Source organism: Curcuma longa, chromosome 8 (genome assembly GCF_044706935.1).
Source record: "Curcuma longa cultivar G26 ecotype Majalengka, Jawa Barat chromosome 8, ITB_CL_G26_1.1, whole genome shotgun sequence".
In the NCBI taxonomy this organism is placed as follows: Eukaryota; Viridiplantae; Streptophyta; class Magnoliopsida; order Zingiberales; family Zingiberaceae; genus Curcuma; species Curcuma longa.
Window position 1 is genome coordinate 10,018,630 of NC_133868.1, and position 19,332 is coordinate 10,037,961.

General features: G+C 42.8%; 4 protein-coding genes and 1 pseudogene across 4 annotated transcripts; 3 read left to right on the forward strand and 2 right to left on the reverse strand.

Moving 5' to 3' along the window:
• Positions 1-276: 276 nt before the first annotated feature.
• Positions 277-2,635, reverse strand: LOC141833286 (3-ketoacyl-CoA synthase 11-like). Its single transcript, XM_074720689.1, has 2 exons — positions 2,504-2,635; positions 277-2,049 (listed from the first exon to the last, which is right to left on the reverse strand). Exon 2 carries the CDS (start codon positions 1,982-1,984, stop codon positions 443-445), a length of 1,542 nt encoding a protein of 513 aa, XP_074576790.1. The 5' UTR covers positions 1,985-2,049; positions 2,504-2,635; the 3' UTR covers positions 277-442.
• A 3,552-nt stretch (positions 2,636-6,187) lies between these two features.
• Positions 6,188-7,400, forward strand: LOC141834002 (large ribosomal subunit protein eL19y-like; annotated as a pseudogene).
• Positions 7,401-10,590: 3,190 nt separating this feature from the next.
• On the forward strand, positions 10,591-12,320 carry LOC141833287 (UDP-glycosyltransferase 73C2-like). Its single transcript, XM_074720690.1, has one exon. The coding sequence runs from the start codon at positions 10,716-10,718 to the stop codon at positions 12,186-12,188; it is 1,473 nt and encodes a 490-aa protein (XP_074576791.1). The 5' UTR covers positions 10,591-10,715; the 3' UTR covers positions 12,189-12,320.
• An 11-nt stretch (positions 12,321-12,331) lies between these two features.
• On the reverse strand, positions 12,332-13,489 carry LOC141833290 (caffeoylshikimate esterase-like). The gene is given in 2 exon segments (XM_074720693.1): positions 12,332-13,441; positions 13,444-13,489. Coding segments are annotated over 2 exon segments (1,101 nt in total). The 3' UTR covers positions 12,332-12,386.
• Positions 13,490-14,649: 1,160 nt separating this feature from the next.
• LOC141833413 (uncharacterized) lies at positions 14,650-18,339 on the forward strand. Its single transcript, XM_074720843.1, has one exon. The coding sequence runs from the start codon at positions 14,981-14,983 to the stop codon at positions 18,191-18,193; it is 3,213 nt and encodes a 1,070-aa protein (XP_074576944.1). The 5' UTR covers positions 14,650-14,980; the 3' UTR covers positions 18,194-18,339.
• Positions 18,340-19,332: the final 993 nt, after the last annotated feature.

A 19,332-nucleotide genomic window follows, 5' to 3' on the forward strand; every position in this document is an offset into this window, starting at 1 on the left:
GGATAAACTATAATGGTGTTTTAAATAGTGTTTTAAATAGATTTCTTAAACTATAATGGTGTTTTAAATAGATTTCTTCTCATATTTTGAATCCCTTTTATATTCACATTTTGAATCCCTTTTATATTAGAACAAATTTTGACGTTAAGACATGTGACCATTGGATGGAGTAAGAGTAGAATCAATGTGGAGTGTCGAGTCCAACTAATTTAACACTGCCTCAATTCTCAAGTTTCCTGATAGATAATGGTGTTTAATTAAGCTGCAGCGGATAGCTTGAACAACCAAAAGGATTGAGATACATCAATATCAAATCCAGAATACAAGTTTTAGTGACAAAATGTCTGCATTAAAACCAAAATATATAGGTAAAACATCACCCTAGCCTCCTAATCCACCAAATGAACGAATGCTTTTTTTAAAAATCTAATAATCAAATCCTTCAAAGTGCTGAGACCTTTGGAACTGCAACTGGAAAATTGTTAATTTCATCCATCCATGGGTTCTTTTCCTTTGCAGGATTGACCGTCCTCAGAGCCTTCCAGACAGCGCTGTTGCACTTAAATCCAGAGCCAAATGCTATTTGCCAAATCCTATCCTTCCTCTTGATCCTTCCTTTCCCCTCTGAATATGCCAGTTCGTACCACAAGGAGCTGCTTGAAGTGTTTCCAAACCTGTAGAGGGTCATCCTTGATGGTTCCATATGCCATTCAGAGAGCTGCAAGTTCTTCTCTATTTCATCCAAAACGGCCCTTCCTCCAGCATGAATGCAGAAGTGCTCAAAGGCCAACTTGAAATCCGGAATGTAAGGCCTGATCTTCATTTTGAGTAACTTCTTGGCCACCAATGTAGTGAAAAAGATCAACTGTTCAGACATGGGCAAGACAAGCGGACCTAGGGTAGTGATGTTGGTCTTGAGGGCATCACCAGCAACTGCCATCAGATCTTTTGAAAGAGACACACCGACCTTTCCATGCTCATCCTCTTCCTGGGTGACACAACTGAAGCACTTGTCATCAGAACCCTTATGAGTGCGCACAGTGTGCACCAATTGGTACTTTGAACGCCAACGCTCCGACCTCTTGTTTGATAGAAGAATTGCAGCACCTCCCATGCGGAACAAACAGTTGGAAACAAGCATGGAACGGTTGTTACCAAAATACCAGTTCAAAGTGATGTTCTCCATGCTGATAACCAGAGCATAGGAATTGGGATAGACTTGAAGAAGGTCCTTGGCGAGATCAATAGAGAGGAGACCAGCACTGCATCCCATTCCACCAAGATTATAGCTGACAATATTTCCTCGAAGCTTGTAATGATTCACTACCATGGCAGAAAGAGAGGGTGTTGGATTGAACAAGCTACAATTCACTATCAAGATACCAATGTCCTTGGGTTTGACATTTGTCTTTGCCAAAAGTTCGTCGATGGCGCCAAACATGACCATTCTAGCTTCCTTCCTGGCCTCGGCCATGCAAGGGTTGGGAGGAACATTGAGGACAGCCTCAGGGAGGTAAGTAGATTCACCAAGACCAGACCTTTCAAGAATCTTACGCTGGAACACAAGATTCTCTTCTGAAAAGGAGCCTGTTTGAATAGATCTATCCATGAATATTTGCCTGGTGCATTTCCGTGCATCTTCGGGCTTGTAGCAGGCAAAGTTAACCAAATACACGGGTCTGGGGCGCGTGAGGAAGTAGACGGTGGACAGGAAGACAAGAAGCGTGGAGCAAAGGATCACAGAGATCAGGTTGAATCTGAGATGATCCCAAAGGTCATGGAAATCCTTGATGGAGAAGGTGGAGAGTGGTGCTGTGACGACGGCAACGAGGGGCAAAAGGAATAGGTACATTCCATGGCTGATTAGGTAGTGGTAACCAAGCTTGACATACTTGAGCTTGACTGATTGCTTAAAATCAGGGAGCTGGGAGGAAGATTTTCGGATCAATGGGGCATTGGTGCTTTGTTCAGAATCAGCCACCATGTTCAGATCAGATGCTTAGGAACAGAATTACAGTTGAGGAGAAATGTGGAACCAAATCACCAGACCTGCACAGGGTAGCAAAACAGGGAAAATTTATTTCTCAGAAAACAAAGAACAAAAACAAAAGAATGCTCCCTTTCCTTTCCTGTCCAACAAAAAAATGGCGAAGAGTAAACGACAGGAGCACACCGTGATTTTTATTTTTTTTTTGGCTCTAATCGTCATCTTCGAGAGAAGAAAAGGATCCATCCACGAAATGGATCGAACAGAAAAAAGAAATTTTGAACAAAAAAACTAATGGCAGCAACCAATGCAGAAAGATCTACTTTTGACCAAGAAATCTGAAGAGCATGAAGAAGAATCTCAGACAACAAAAAATCCAGAAAAAAATATCACAGGAGACCAAACAATCTTTCTCCGCAAAGAACTTTTCATGGTAATGCAAAACCGAATGATCAAACACCACGCAAATGTAGAAACGCGCAACCAAGAGATCCAACAAGATCAAATGTTGCAAACCTCGAGTCCCGGCTTCTGGCACGAAGGGAGGGGAGGAAGGCGATGCCCTAAACAGCAATGCCGGATTTAGGAGGAGGACAGCCCCTGGGACGACGAGAGGAGGGGCAGATAGATGGAAGAGGAGACCGCGCTATAAAAATACTTCGCCCTTTCTTCGTCCTCCTCTAGGTCATCGATGGCGATCGGCAGATGAGCTGTAGGAGGAAGGAAGCTTCGAACGCACCGCGATTCCGCTGGGCAACAAAGGCGACATGTGCGGCAGGCGACCTCCCTCGAATCTTAACTGGCGCATTTCAAATATTCGTACGCTAGCCCACGGTCTACCCACCTTTCTATTGGAAGGAAACGTGAGGCCTTCGTGGAGCCCACACAGTTCGGGATTCTACAAGGGTTTAGAATGCGCGATGCGCGGCGGCGACGCCGCGTTTGACCGAGTACTCGGCTACAGAAACCCACGGGAATACCGTGCCCTTCAAATTTAACAAAAGCTATTTCCGGCAATACACCCATTTAATTATCTACTTAGTTAGGCTTTTACCATTAAAATCATCATGATCAGTTAATTAAATTTTCATTGAATATTTTTAACCAAAGTGTATGATGATTTTAAATATCTCAAATTTATATGTATAACTATATTAATTTTTCACATTTTGGATGGACTCTATGAAACTGTCAACCATACCAAATGGATTATTTTATACTTGGAGTTCTCTAAATCTATCCATGTTCATTATTTTGAACCTCATGTCTCAGCCCAAGGGGTAAATATGTGGAGGTATTTTGATGCTTGTACAATAAGTAGATGGCAATATACTATTTTAATCATGTTGTGAGTAACGTGATTGAAGTAAGATTAAGTTGGGTTAAAATATATTAAGTAGGTATAAATTGATTAGATGCAATATTAAATAAAGTCCAAATGGATTGGAGTGGATTGACAAGGCGAGTTCACGAGGCTAATGAGATCGCCGTGGACAGATCATGATAGGTGTATCCCGGATGTGATACACCTATCATGATCTTGATGCCCGTCACGTGTATCGTCTACATTAATAACTCATGACTCATATATTATTTGAGGCATATGAAGAGTAAGACAGTGAAATCTGGATGCCACGTCATCCATACATACGGATCGATGATTGGGTTGTAGTTATACCAGTCCATCAATCGAACTTAGATCTCTTTCAACTAGACTAGAGGGGAGGCTTGTGATGTGACGAATAAGAAAACTTACACATGACAGGGTCAAGTTAGAGGTCAAGTAAACAAGTTAGAAATCAAATCAAGGTGGGTCAAAGTGGTTATCCAATCTCGCCGACTCGGTTCATCAGACTCCTTCCGCTTGATCATCCGACTTCTCTGACTTGTGTCACCAAACTCCTTCACTTGGTCATCCGACTTCTTCGACTTGGGTCACCAGACTCCTTCGGCTTGGTTGTCCGACCTCTTCAACTCGGATCACTAGACTCCTTCGCCTCTGTCGTCCGACCTCTTCGACTCAGGTCACTAGACTCCTTCGGCTCGATCGTCCGACCTCTTAAGACTCGGGGCACTAGACTTCTTCGACTCGATCACCCTTGGTTGGGCTTACATCCCTTACATCCCATGTGACAGTTGGAGCTTACATCTCACATGATTTATCATATCATTTTTTTTGAGAATGTAAGTAATATAGATGTTTCTTCCAGAAGACACGGGCAATGTAGTCATTTCTCCCGAACGATGTGGACAAATGCATGGATGACGTAAAGGTACTACTATAGCTCTTTAAAAGATCACTTGCATCCGCAGGCGTAGGGGACAACATTCTTTAAAAAAAAATTATTCGACTATTTTATTATTTTGCCCCTCCTCCGATGCTAAGTTGAGTATAAGAGTGGTCATGCCAAGTCCAACCTCGACACTTATTCTAACCTCTGATTGAGTATTGTTGATATCCCAAGTGTTTTCTTCAATATTTAAACTTTCGAAGTCTCTCCCTCACTAGTTTTCTCCCGTTGACTTATCTGACCGCGATATCAAATAGGAAACATTGATATTCTTATGATTTTGAAATTATCATGTTATTTGTTCTTGATTTTAAATCTTATACTAAATCACTCCAATTATTTTTTGTCGAACTTAATAATGACTATAAACCAATCTCAAATTGTTTTATTTTAATCCACTAACAAATGATTCCAACCAATTAATCATGGCTAAACACTCCGTTATGATGTGGTAGTAAAATAACAGATGAACTTTTAAATAATGAGAATTTAAATTTTATTAAAATATATTATATATGAAGGATTTGAAAATTATATCCAGGCTGTCCACTCCCTCTCCCTCTCCTTGAATTTATCTACTTCGCCTTCGGAGCATAGCTGAGTTAGTTACGATAGAGTAGACTTGTAGAAGAGGACAAGACTTTGAATCTCAGCACAGTTGAGCAATATCCTCCTCCTTCATGACTAACTGTAATTTCTAGATTTACCTCCTCACAGATGGTCGTGGGACCGACCGTGTGGTAAATTCCATTTAGATCATTTTTTTATTCTCAAGGAAGTGCATATTTTACCTGAATCTTCATTGATAATAGTCCAGAACAATAGTATCATTGGAGTAGATACACAACTCGCTTTAAATACATTCGCCTGGAGAGAAAAAAAAAAATATTGAACTAAAAATATTTTTCAGAAATATTTATTTTTCTGAAGAGGCAGATAAAATATCTAGGCACAGCCACATTTTTATACCACCAGAAATAAAAAAAATTATAAGGAATCAAAAAAATTGGATCTATATCCAACGGATCACATCCACAAAGAACAAGTATTTTGTTTGGATTCGACCCGTAGTCATATGAAATAACTGATTGCAGAAAAAGAATCTGTCCAAGAGGACAGAATATGTGGATGCACCTGTGTTGACGACCAGAATTTATCGGTGAAGTCACTGCCACTACAACAAAAATGATTTTCCGCAGCGCGTCATCCGCAGCACACATCATAGGCGCGCCGTTAATAGTTGCTTTAACAGCGCGCCCAATAAAATGCGCTGCGGATAATATCATATTTTTATCAACCGCAGCATGCAACAATAATACGCTGTTAAAAATACTTTTAACAGCGCACATTGTGCGCCGTTAAAATTATTTTTGACAGCGCATATTGTACGCTGTTAAAATTAATTTTTTTTTTAAATACTGTAAATTAACCTACGCGCGATATTATAACTCATCCTCCGCGCTGCCCTAATGTTTCACCCAGGACTCCACGATTCTCCTTCCCCTTGCCCTCTTCCACCGCTGCGTGCCACGATCCAATGCCAACGCTGCCTCGCCTTCGCGCACGACGCCCTCCTCCTCCGACGCCTCTGTCTAACTCCCGACGCCATCCCCTGGAGAAGACCAGCAGCGCCGCCGCCTTCCCTTGACGGAGTCCGACGCCTGCTCGCGTGGAGAAGACCCCAGCCACTGACCTTCTCTGCTCTCCTCGCCAAAGGGCAACCCTAGCCGCCTCTACCTAATTCTTCTTCCTCCTCTGTTCCGGTGGCCGCCCGAACGATAGCCCTGCCGCCACCAAACCGAAGCTTGATTCCCTCTCGCAAACGCAAACCACCCCTTGGAGCCTTGATTTGCTCTCAGGTGAATGGATTCCCTTTCCCGCATCCTCTGAATCACCCAGTTGTTTGGCCATGTTTGTGGATTTGAGAAATTTCTCTTGCATTCCCCTAAATTCTGCCGGTTTGATTCTCGTTCGTCCAATCTCTACTTATCTTTATTTATTTATTTTTCCCATATTACAGGTAAGCGTAGGGGTACAAGGGAAGCAAGGCTCCCCACAAAGGTGCTTTGGATGCGAAGGATGCGAGTTCTGAGGCGCTTGTTGAAAAAGTACTGTGAATCCAAGGAGATTGACATGCACATGTACCATGATATGTACATGAAAATTAAGGGTAATGTATTTAAGAACAAGCGGGTCCTCATGGAAACTATCAACAAGTCTAAAGCTGAAAAGGCCAGAGAGAAGACTTTGTCAGACCAGTTCGAAGCTAACGCGCAAAGAGCAAGGCCAGTAGAGAAAGGAAGATTGCTAGGAGGGAGGAACGCCTTGCTCAGGTACAATACTTTTGCTTCTTATTCCTCTTTGATTACACTTGGACATGCAGCTTGTAGTTGATGATTGTTGCTTTAGTCTGTTATCTGCCTCGTTATTTCTTTTCAATAGTTTATCAAGATGTCTCCTCATAGAAAAAATCATTTTGCTTGGCATGTCATTGACAGTTATAGCACATCTAGAGAAGACAATTGGTTTACTGATAGGCATTTGGTTAAATTTGTTTTACTAATTTGTCCATTATCAAGTTTGATAAAAAAAATAAGAATAATTTCAACCCAGTGGAGTTTTTTGTTAGTCTAGACTTGTAACATTTTGAGTTCAATAAGATAGGAGGATCCATATAGCCAATCCCGTTTAATGGACTCTTAACATCTCTCATTGTGTGTGGTCTTGTGAAAAATAGGGACCCGTGGAAAGAGCCCCTGCCGCTGCACCTGCTGCCCAAACAGAGTAAGTAAACTCACCCGCAGCCGAATTTGTCTAAAAACCTACACATTTTTGTTCATAGTCTGATGGTGGTTTGTTTTTCATGTAGAGCTTCCAAAAAGGCTAAAAAGTAGAGTATCTATTGCTGGATAGGTCAGAGGGGAAGCTGTTAGTTCCTACAATTTGTTTTGCAAACAGTAACATGTTGGGAAAATAACTGCTAGAACCTTTTGTATCTCCTTTTTGTTTGCTCCAAATCACATGCTATGCACCTGAAACCTAAGTGTTAACTTTCTAATTGTGGTATTGAATTTTGTGTATCCAGAGTTTCTTGTGCTTAATGTTTTCCTTTCCAACTGCAAACTGCATTCAGAATTTGCTTATTCGTTATTCTTGAGAATGTCTTGTTATTTACACTTGAAACCTTCTCTTACTCTGGTTTATCTGAGCCTTTTTTCCCTTTTTTCCCCTATTTTTGATGAAACTTGTTTAAAGAATTGTAGGTTTGTAATCGGCTCTCATCTTTAGGGAGAATTTGGATTTCTATGTCTACTACTACTAAATTGACCTTCTGACTATTATTTAGAAGCTGAATCTCTGATGTCAACTTGTCATTTTCACAGGAAAGGGTTTCAGATACTCCTGCAAAAGCGACAGGCCACCTTGGAACACGTCCTAATGTTCCTCCATATGCACCACCAATGCTCCCAGTTGATGACGATGATATTTCATATAAAGGTTTTGATATCTTCCTTTTTCCATTTTTAAATTTATTGTGGTAAATAGGTTTTATGGATTAATTTCCATTGGAAACCATATTTTGATTAGGTGGAAAATTCATTGTGATTTACTTGATCTAATATTAGTAGACGTCAATGGAGAGACAACATCGATGTATCTAAGCTAGTTTGGACAAACATGCTTTGAAGATGATGATAATTATCTAATTTTGGACATTAAATTTAGTAGAATAGGTGATTGCCATTATTTGGACTAATATATTAATTTCAAGCAATGTAGCTTCACGAGGAATGTGATCTTTCTATTGATTTTACTTGTAAAACTTTTTTTCTTGCACAGATATTGGTGGTCGAACAGGAGAGCTTCTTGAAAGTAACACAGAGGCCTTCACTAAAATATCAGCAAACTTTACTAACTTAAAGGTATGTTTATAATATATGTTTCACTTTTGTATAATTATTTTCCAACTTATAGCAAAGTGGACTTATTAATGCTTTGGTGAACATTGCCTTTGTTGTATTGGATTATTAATTTTATGCAAAATTGTCTAGCCTCAACTTCTATCTATAGACATGATTACAGATTCCAGATTCCAGATTTGGGTATAATGAATCCAAGCATAACCAAGTGTTTGTTCCCTATTGCAGATACAGGACAACATAAACCTGTTTTGCCAGACACAAGACAACATACAAGCAGTTTTGAAAGAGATTCATCAGCAAGATGTTCCTTCGCAGAGACTCTGTATTTTCGCAAAGATTCATCAACAAGGATAGATTCATCAGTAAGAAAGCTCTTCCAGTCAACAAGTATATATGTGCTAAGTATCAGCACATATATACACATAACCTCACGTGTTTTCTGTTTTTCTTTATGTTCAAGATAACAAAGTCTTGTAAGCTTATCAAAACAGATGTGAATGTTATATATAATTGTTGGGTAAATGTGTAATTTTATATGGTATTTGTGTGTGGTATTTATGTTATTAATTATTTGAGTTTTGAGTTTATAATTGTGATTTGAATGGTTTAATTATTTTATTTTATCCACAGCGCACATTGCGCGCTGCGATTGATCACATTCGCAGCGTACATTACGCGCTGTGGAAGCTCACATCCGCAGCGCGCAATGCACGTCGCGGATGATCACATTCGCGGCGCGCATTGCGCGCTGCAGAAGCTCACATCCGCAGCGCGCATTGTGCGCTGCGGATGCGATCATCCGCGGCGTGCATTGCGCGCTGCAGATGCCTAACGACTTTTAACAGCTTGCAACTGTGCAGCGTACGATGTGCGCTGCGGATAGCATATTTGTGCGCTGCGGAAAGTCATTTTTGTTGTAGTGTGCGCTCGTCACAGATTGTCAGAAAACTCGCCGTTGTAGGCATGGAGAGAAATATATATGTGCTCGTAAGTAATGGCTGGTTCTCGCATCGATTTCTTCTCAGCGTTGCCGAAATCGATGCTATGAAGTGTCGAACCAAAAAAAAAAAAAAAAGATCAAACAGAAAGAAAAAGATCTAAATTATTATCTCTTAAAGCGTAGGTTTAATCATGCATGTAGGAAATCAAAGAGAGTCAAGCAAGTAAACTCCACCTCAATTAAATATCCACTCATGTTAGATACTGTGAAATGTTGACAGTGCTGTGATGATGTGCGATGGCAACGATGACGACGACAGGGAGCAAGGACGTCGACGGCGATAAGGAGCAAGGACGGCGACGGCGATGTCGATGCCAATAGGAAGCAAGGACGGCGGTGGCGGTGGCATAAGGAGTTTGAGGGTGAGTTCATTTTGGGGAGATTAGGGTTTAGGGCCGATTAGAGAGGTTTTAAAGGGAAAAAATTATATTTTTACATAAAGGTCCAACAAGTTTTAAAATTTATGACTATGCCCTTTTTAATTATTTCAAGATATAACATGGGTCACCAGACTTCTTTGGCTCGATCACTCTTGGTTGGGCTTACATCCCTTACATCCCATGTGGCGGTTGGAGCTTACATCCCATGTGGTTGATCGTACCATTTTTTCAGAGAACGTGAGTAATGTAGTTGTTTCTTTCGGAAAATATGGACAACGTAGCTATTTCTCCCGGATGACATGAGCAACGTAATCGTTTCTATCAAAAGACGTGAGCAAACACATGGATGACATAAGAGCACTGCTATAGTCCTTTAAAAAGTCATATGCTTTTGTAGGCGCAAGGGACAATATTTTTTTTAAAAAAAAAAACCCTTTGATTATGTCATTGCTTTATCCCTTTCCTGTACTAAGTTGAATATCAAAGTGGTCAAGCTCATTTTAACCTCTGATCGAGTGTTATAGATATTTTAGGTGTTTTCTTTGGTATCTAAATCTTCGAAGCCTCTCCCTTAACAGTTGTCTCTCATCCAACCACGATATCAAATAGGAACATTGATATTCTTCGAAATTATCATGTTATGTTTTCTTGATTTTAAATCTTATACTAAACCACTCAAATTCTTTTTGTCAAACTTAATAATGACTATAAATCAATCTCAATTTGATTTAATATTAATCCACTAACGAATGATTTCAACCAATTAATCATGGCTAAACACTCCAAAGAGTGGTTACGATGTGGTGGTAAAATAAAGAATTTAAATTTCATTCAAATATATTATTATTTGAAAATTTTATAATCTTAAATTGCCCATCGAAACCTAGATCTGTCTAGGCTGTCCGATTTACTAACTCTTTCTCCCCGCTGTCCACTTCATAGGGACGGACGCTCTGGCTGCATCTTCGTGTTTACGAATCAAAATTTCTCGGTGAAGTCACTGCGCTCGTCACAGATTGTCAGAAAACTCGCCATTATAGGCATGGAGAGAAATCTACATGTGCTCGCTTGCATCGATTTCTTCCCAGCGTTGCCGAAATCAGTTGTCATTTGGCAATAATTGATTTGCTTCCCATGACGACGGACCAACCGGCGGCAAGACGTGCTCACTTCGTGCTGGTGCCGATGATGGCGCAGGGCCACATCATCCCCATCGTCGACATGGCGCACTTCCTCGCCCGCCACGGCGCCCACGTCACCTTCCTCACCACCCCGCTCAACGCCCTCCGCATCGACGCCATCATCCAACGCGCCAGCGCGTCTGGGCTTTCCATCGACTTCGTCTCCCTCCCCTTCCCCTGCGCCGACGCCGGCATTCCCCTCGGCTGCGAGAACCTCGACGCCCTTCCGTCCCCGTCGCGCGACTACCTCCCCAACTTCATCCGCGCCTGCGACATGCTCCGGGGACCCTTTACGGCGCACCTCCGGCTGCATCCTCTGTCGCCGAGTTGTGTCATCTCCGATGCCGCGCATCCGTGGACCGGGGAGATGGCGAGGGACCTGGGCGTCCCGCGGCTCATCTTCCACGGATTCGGGGCCTTCACCATCCTCGCGCGACAGATCCTGCACCAGGAGGACGTCTACGTGAGGGTCACCGACGAGTCGGAGATACTCGACGTCCCCGGATTTCCTCACCCGCTGCGGGTGCCGATGGGTAAAGCTCCGAGCACTTTTTGGGGTCCTAAGCTGGAGCACCTACGCCTCAGGATCATGGAGGAGGAAGCCATGGCCGACGGCGTTGTGGTGAACACCTTCGACGACATTGAGGCCGTCTACGTGGAGAGTTATCAGAAGATGATCGGAAAAAGGGTATGGACAGTCGGCCCCTTGTGCCTCTGCAACAAAGATGCCGCCCATATGGCCGCGAGGGGAGACAAGGCGGCCGTTGATGATAGTCAATACTTGCGCTGGCTCGACTCGATGGCGCCGACCTCCGTCATTTACGTGAGCTTCGGCAGCCTCGTCATCGCCGGCGTCGAGCAAATTATGGAAATTGGAATGGCTCTGGAAGGCGCAGGGTTTCCGTTCGTATGGGTGATTAAAGCCGGAGACCGATCAGCCACAGAGGTGGACCGGTGGCTGGCGGAGAGCGGTTTGGAAGAGAGGACAAGGGGGAGGGGCCTGGTGATACGAGGGTGGGCGCCGCAGATGATGATCCTATCACACCCTGCTGCCGGCGGATTCCTGACGCACTGCGGGTGGAATTCCACTCTGGAGGGAATATGCAGCGGCCTTCCCATGGCGACTTGGCCGCACTTCGGCGACCAGCACATGAACCAGAAGGTGGTGGTGGAGGTGCTCAGGATCGGGGTGGCAGTGGGAGGTGGATCGGCCAAGTGGGGAGACGAGAACAGCGGGACGGTGGTGAGTAGGGAGAAGATCGAAAAGGCGGTGAGGGAGTTGATGGGAGGAGGGAAGGAAGCCGAAGCGAGGAGGGAGAGGGCGAGGGAGCTGGGGGAGAAAGCAAAGCGCGCCATGGAAGAAGGTGGCTCTTCTTATCAGAATTTGACCATGCTGATACGGCAATTCCAGGAGGAAGCAGAGTAGATGCAAGATCGATTCATCAGCAGCCAAACCAGATTGTACAATTCTATATTTCTCGATCGAAAGTTTGTCCACAATCACAATCCAGATCAAAACAGATGAATCATCAAGCACCAGAAGTTTTTACTTAAAAAAGGGAGATTCCGAACCGAATTCAACGTGTGCTATGAGCGCTGTCACGGCGAAGTAGTTGAATTTAATTCACCGGTTCCATTCCTTGTCGCCGGAGTTTCCGTTCGTAGCGGCGGCGGCGGCGCCGTAGCGTTCGACGCGCTCGTCGATCCAGGCCCTCATGTCGGCCAGGACCCGACTGCTGTTCTCCTCCGGCTCGCCCTGGATCAGGGAGTGGTACATGCCCTCGTAGAGGATGAGCTTCTTGTCGGCGCTGGATGCCTTCTCGTAGAACGCCTTGGACCCCTCCGGCGAGGCGACGCCGTCGTCCGTGCCGTGGACGGTGAGAAACGGCGCGGTGACCTCGGCGAAGTGGAGCTTGAAGTACTCGCAGAGGCGGGCGAGCTCCCTCATGGTGCCCACGCGGGGGCGTCCGGTGTAACGGCGGGGATTGGAGGCGATGACGCGGAGGCGGTCGCGGTCCTTGATGGCTTTTCCGACCATCTTGTTGTCGGGCATGGCGGCCCACGTGTCGGCGAGCCCGAAGAGGAGCCCGTAGAGGAAGAGGTGGGTGCGGGAGGGCTTCATGTCGTCGGGGATGACGAAGAGCGGGGCGGAGAAGATGAGCCCCGTCCACGTGCTCCTGTCAGGAGACCGCAGGTACATGAGGAGGGTGGCGGCCCCGCCCATGGACTCGCCGACAAGGAACGCCGGAAGATGGGGGAATTCCCGCCTGACGGAGAGGAAGAAGGAGAGAGAAGCAGCGGCAACAGCTTCCATGTCGCCGAGGTAGCAGCGGACGCCGTCGGACCTTCCGTGCCCGAGGAGGTCGGCGCAGTAGACGGCGTAGCCCCAATTGGAGTAGGCGATGGCGAACTTTTGAAAGAGCCAGCCGGAGTCAGATCCGTATCCGTGGGTCATGAAGACGACGGCCTTGACGGGGAGTAGCTCACCGGTAGCGGAATCGACGGGGAGGAAGGACTGAGTGAAGAGGCGGCCATGGGGGCTCTGGAAGTAGGTTTGCTGATTGCGGACGCCCTGGGACAAGTAATACTCCTCCTCTCCAGGCTCGTCGCCCCAGAAGTACTTGGTCGGAGAAGGAGCTGCCGGTGGTGGAGCGGTGGAGCCCATGGGCGTCGCAGGCACGACGGCGGAGCTATGAACTCAATGAGGTGCGTGGTCTCGCCGGCCATCTCTCGCCTCTTTATCGGAACCGATCAACCACCGTGAAGAGGGATTCTCTTAATCACCGTTGGATCTTGGATCTGATTGAAATTAATCTCGACCGCCGAATGGGAATCATTGACGGGGCCAACCACTTCTCTCTGCAGTGAGATGGCCAAAATAGCATTCACGATCAGATCGCTGCTAGATTTCTATTTCCTAATTTGTGTTACACGTGTCGAGGTCTAATGAGTTTTGAAACAGCGAGCGTGTCTTGGCCTGAGCAAGAAATCTATCCTTGAGTTAGGTGGTGGAGAGGCCACCGACCCTTTGACCTGATATCATTTTGGTGGATTTGGTGGTTGTTGAGTGGGGCCGAAGGCAACATGGTGGGCCCAGTTGAAGAAATTTCATCTATTAAAAAAAACAAATTAAAAAACTAAAATATTCAACGAATTAAAACTTAACGTGTAAGCATGGACAAAGTGAATTCAACCGAACAATGAATTTTAGTTTTCGTAAGAGAGCTGAATTGTTTAGAAGTAGAGTGGTAGAAAAAGATAAAAGTTTAAATTTTCATTCATCGTGATTAATTTTAATTTTTTGATTTATCTCTTCATAGATAGTCGTGACATTGATTGTATGAGACTGCTGAGATAATGAATTCCACCTTATAAAAGAATTATGAATTTTAATTCTATAATATAAATATATTCATATTGTCTCCAACATTACCTATTTGATATATTTACATTTATAATTCAGTTTAGTTTCAGTTTTTAATTTTCAACATCAGTTTGAATTGAAGATTTTAAAATGCAATTTATATTATTTTTCATGCTTTTATCCATAAAAATTTAAGAATAGTATTATTTTTTTTAAATTCTAACTCTTTAAAATTTAATAATGGTTTTTAAAAGTATGTTTTAAGGTGTATTTTTAAGAACTACCCAAATATTTTTCCAAAAAGTACTAAATATCTCAATATTTAAAGAACTACCCAAATTAAAAAATCTCCATGTAGTAGCCGTTGACTTCGACTGGATCAAGTACCGACATGAAATCGACCTTCGATGATCGTCGTGCTCTTCCTTCCCGGCTGTTCACAGTCAGTTGGTCAACAAAGGAAGCTACCTTCCTAGATCCGATAATCTCAAAAATTTTCCTCCTTTTTGTCCTATCAGGAATTTTGTGATGGGAAAGAGTCTGTAGCTCATCACACAGACAAGAATGGGGATCGAGGTGTTGGGAGTAATGCAGCTGTTTCATCTTCCTCTTCAGGTCAGTTTTCCCCAAACCTGTTCCTTTATCAATCTGCTCAATTACATCCAAAACTCAACTTTGGAATCACTAACAAAAATTATGAGCTTTGTAGTCACTCACAAAACCTTTAGAATGCTTCCCAGCAAAAACTTGAAAGAGAAGGCCGTCAATTCTTCCAAATTATCCTAATTAGGGTTTTCTCACCTTGATTTTTTTTTTCATTAGGTCACTGGATCGTCGAGTTGTGGGGTTTAGGTATGGATGCCACACTTCCTTTGGCTCTGAGGTTGTGGGTTTTGGGGGTCTCAGCGGTTTTCATACTGCCCGCCTCATGCTCGATGAAATATGTGAGTAAACAAACCTTGGATGCAACCACAGAAGAGCCTTACACTCCTCATGACTATGCCCGATTCCCCGAGGTCAAGAAACATTGTAGCTCTTTCCTCTCATCTGGTCACAATTTAGAATTTGATTTCAATAGGGCCAACAACCTCAAAGAGGAGCTATCCTTTGTCGGGGGAGACTGGATTCAGGTCTCCGGTGATGCTCCTCTTATGCCATTTGACCCAAGTGATGAGCCACTTGGTGCTTCTGATCTTCCTAATCCCTTGTATCTTGTTTCCTTCTTGATGAATCATGTTGATCCAGTTTCGGTACACAATTCCCATAATTCTCTCAACATCAGTGGAGCTTTAGGTCTATCAATTTCTAGGAATGGCACAGCTCCAGAAAGTGTTCAGTCCCAATTCCCGGAGTTCCGGTTTTGGCCGGGGAGTTCTGAGCTCAGAATTCTTTTTGAAGGTGTTTACATTGAGTTAGAGAAGAATGGTGGAGAGAGGGTCTTGTGTCTTTTAGGAAATGCTTTGCTCCCTTCTCGTGATTCTGATTCGTCACACCCATGGGAATGGGTGAAAGATGCAAGTTCGAACAAGTACCAACATCCTCACTTGCAAGATGACCAAATTTTGCTGGTTCTTCACTACCCCAAGGTGTTCACCTTGACAACCAGAGCTGTCCGTGGTGAAATGAAGAGCTTGAATAGACCTCTAAGCCCCAGGTATTTTGACGAAGTTCAGTTGTCTTCCAGGCTTGGACCCTACTCAAATTATGAGTATGGATCAGAAGAGCTTGTTTCAAAGGCCTGTGCTCCATACCCTCTTGGAGATGATATAGTGCTTAACCAGTTGGAGGTCTACAAGGGAACTGGTTTTTGTGGCATTCTTTATCAATTTGCCTCTGGAGAGGTACTCAACATTGTGCCAAACTGGAACTGTAACTCCACAGATGAATATTGTCGTAAGCTGGGACCTTTTGTAACGGAGATGGCAATCAATGCCACAGATGGAGGTTTTGCTAATGTTGGTCTGATGATGCAAGATATCAGGTGCGAACCGAGAATTGACAAGAATAACATGAGTCTAGCAAGAGTGTTTACAGTATTTAGAGCTATTCCTCCATGGGAGGATCATTATATGGTAGGACAAAGAACAGGCCTGAATGGCCTGACTCTTTCAGCTGAGGGAATATGGAATTCTTCTTCTGGACGACTCTGCATGGTTGGTTGTCTAGGGCTTGACAATGAAAAATGTCAATCTCGCATTTGCTTATATGTCCCCACATCCTTCTCTATCAGTCGACGCAATATCATTTATGGAAGAATATCTAGCATTGAAGATAAGAAGGGTTTCTCACACTTTCCCTTGACATTTGAAAAGCCTGTGCACCCCTCAGAACTACGGAATAAAATGAGCAGAAATCCATTTATTACATACAAGTATTCAAAGATCAAGCTGGCTGGTGCTTTCCTTGAGAGAAGTGAACCCTTCGACTTCGGTACCATCGTTAAAAAATCACTCCTAAGCTACCCAAGAAAGGGGAATGATGATGACGATATGGTAAATCTTTCCAATCTTGCTGATGCTCTCACTCTCCATGTGCCAGTTGTGCCAGATCGAATACCTGATGTTCACACAGGGAGGCCATTCCTTCAGATGGAAGTGTTGTCTATTGGATCACTATTATTAGGCCATTATTGGACACTTTCAAATGCATCAATTGCAAGTAACCAGAGTATCCCACCTTCCAAAGATGATGCCACTGAGAAACAATTGCTTTTAAATGTATCTGCAGAGCTCACACTTTATGGAAACCTTTACACCAATGTTTCGTTGCTCTACTTGGAGGGCCTTTATAATCCTATTGATGGAAGAATGTATCTCATAGGCTGCCGGGATGTGCGTGCTTCGTGGAATATACTTTTCGACAGCATGGACCTTGAAGGTGGATTAGATTGTTTGATTGAAGTAAAAGTGGAGTACCCACCAACAACTGCACGGTGGCTGATCAATCCAACAGCAAAGTTCTCCATCACTAGTCAAAGAAATTATGATGACCCACTACATTTTGACCCGCTCAATCTCCAAACACTCCCAATTCTCTACCGACAACAACAGGAGGACATTATTTCTAGGAGAGATGTTGAAGGGATTCTACGAATTATCACCTTATCATTAGCTTTCTTGTTTATTTTGAGTCAATTGTTTTACATCCGAGACAATGGTGTTGTTGTTCCCTACATATCTATTGTCATGCTTGGTGTCCAGGCTTTAGGCTACATCATTCCTCTGATTACAGGAGCTGAAGCATTTTATGCAAGAATCACATCTGAATCTTACGAGAACCCCTCGTATGGATTCAAGAAGAATCAACAGTTCCAATTCATAGACTACATGGTGAAAATTCTTGTGTTGGGTGCCTTCTTATTAACTCTAAGGCTCGGTCAAAAGGTGGTGAAATCTCGTATAAGATTACTTACAAGAACTCCACTGGAGCCAGGACGAGTCCCAAGTGATAAAAGGATACTTCTGATAAGCTTTAGCATCCACATGGTTGGTTTTCTGGGAATTCTTATCATGCATTTTGTCAATGTTTCTCGAAGACCTGTTCGCCAGACTACATACTTGGATCCAAGAGGGAATAGCCCTAAACTGAATGAATGGGAAATGCTGCTAGAGGAATACATTGGTCTTCTTCAAGATTTCTTCTTGCTTCCCCAGATCATTGGCAACTGTCTGTGGCAAATTAGTTGCATGCCATTGAAGAAAACCTATTACATTGGAATAACAACGGTAAGGCTACTTCCGCATGTCTATGATTTCGTAAGAGCTCCAGTTTTCAACCCATACTTCTCTGATCAGTATGAATTTGTGGATCCAACCTTAGACTTCTATTCTAAGTTTGGAGATATTTTTATTCCAGTCACTGCAGTTGTTTTTGTTATTGTGATATACATTCAACAGAGGTGGAGTTATGATAAACTGAGTCAGGTGCTGAGGTCAGGTCAGAATAGACTCCTTCCTTTTGGTTCCAGAGTCTATGAGAGATTGCCCTCAATGACATTCGAAGCAGAACTTGTTACTGGTGTCCATGAAACTGAAATTGGAAAAATTCCAAGCGAGGAGGAAGCATGATCACCATGGGCAAAGAGCTCCATGGCTCATCATTTAGGTTCTAATTTAATGTTTTGCTGAATAAGTATAAAATTTTGTTTTCTTCTTTAGCATAGAACACTTTTGCAACTGCATTAATGTAAACTCTACCAAAGGTGTTTCCATCAGTTGGTTGGCTAATTATCATCATAATGCTTTGGGATGCTTTTCTTTTTAAAGTGATGATTAGATTTCTGAACAGCTGTCAAAAGGGAATTATCCATGTCTTATTTAATTACTGAAAGATTGTTGATCAAATAAGACCAATCGTCTGTCTTCGACACAAGGTTCATTGTATCATATATTTTAGCTTTTTGGCTATTAACGACTGATTATGTTTTTGGTGGTGGGAGTGCGTTGTGGAATTATTTTTGAGTAAGACTTAATATTTCTCTAATATTTTGATGCTTTGTTATTTGGTTGGTACCATCCAATAATAGTTACTCCAAATTCTATCTTTGCTCTTCTAAGTACGTAGGATAAATGTCATGTCGAATTGTCTTCCGTCACCTGAAATGATGGATGAGTGTTGGTGCAGTAGAGCTTTTTCTTAGAGTAGCTAGAAAGAAGAAATGAATAGCGACTCATAAATATAATTAATTATTTTTTTATTAATATTTTTAAGGATATATTAATTAAAATATAAATATAATTTGAAATAAAATATGAGATAAGAGATTTATTTAGTTACAATCCTCGAATTGTTAGTTCAAGACTATGAAAGTGATTGTTCAACTCTCTTCGTCAAAATTATTTCAGAGATAAAAAATCTCGTACAATAATTGAAAATAAAGCTATGAAAGTAGACTGAATGAAACAATAAAGATCAAATGTGTGCTTTTTTCTTTGAGCTTCCGTTTGTTTATTTATAGTTTTTACCTTGATTTGACCATTCTACTAATGTGGCACTTCCGAATATTTAGATTCGTCGATCCCAATCCACTCTGACAACAATCCACTAAGTAGTTTAGATGACTCGCCTAGAATCTCTTGGAGCATTTGGACTCCGCTAACATGGATTTCATTCTCATCTGTTTCAACAACGACTTGTGCTGACTTAATTGGATATACAAACACCCGAAATGGATTCGAGCCTCCAAAATGGATTTGAGCACCTAGAT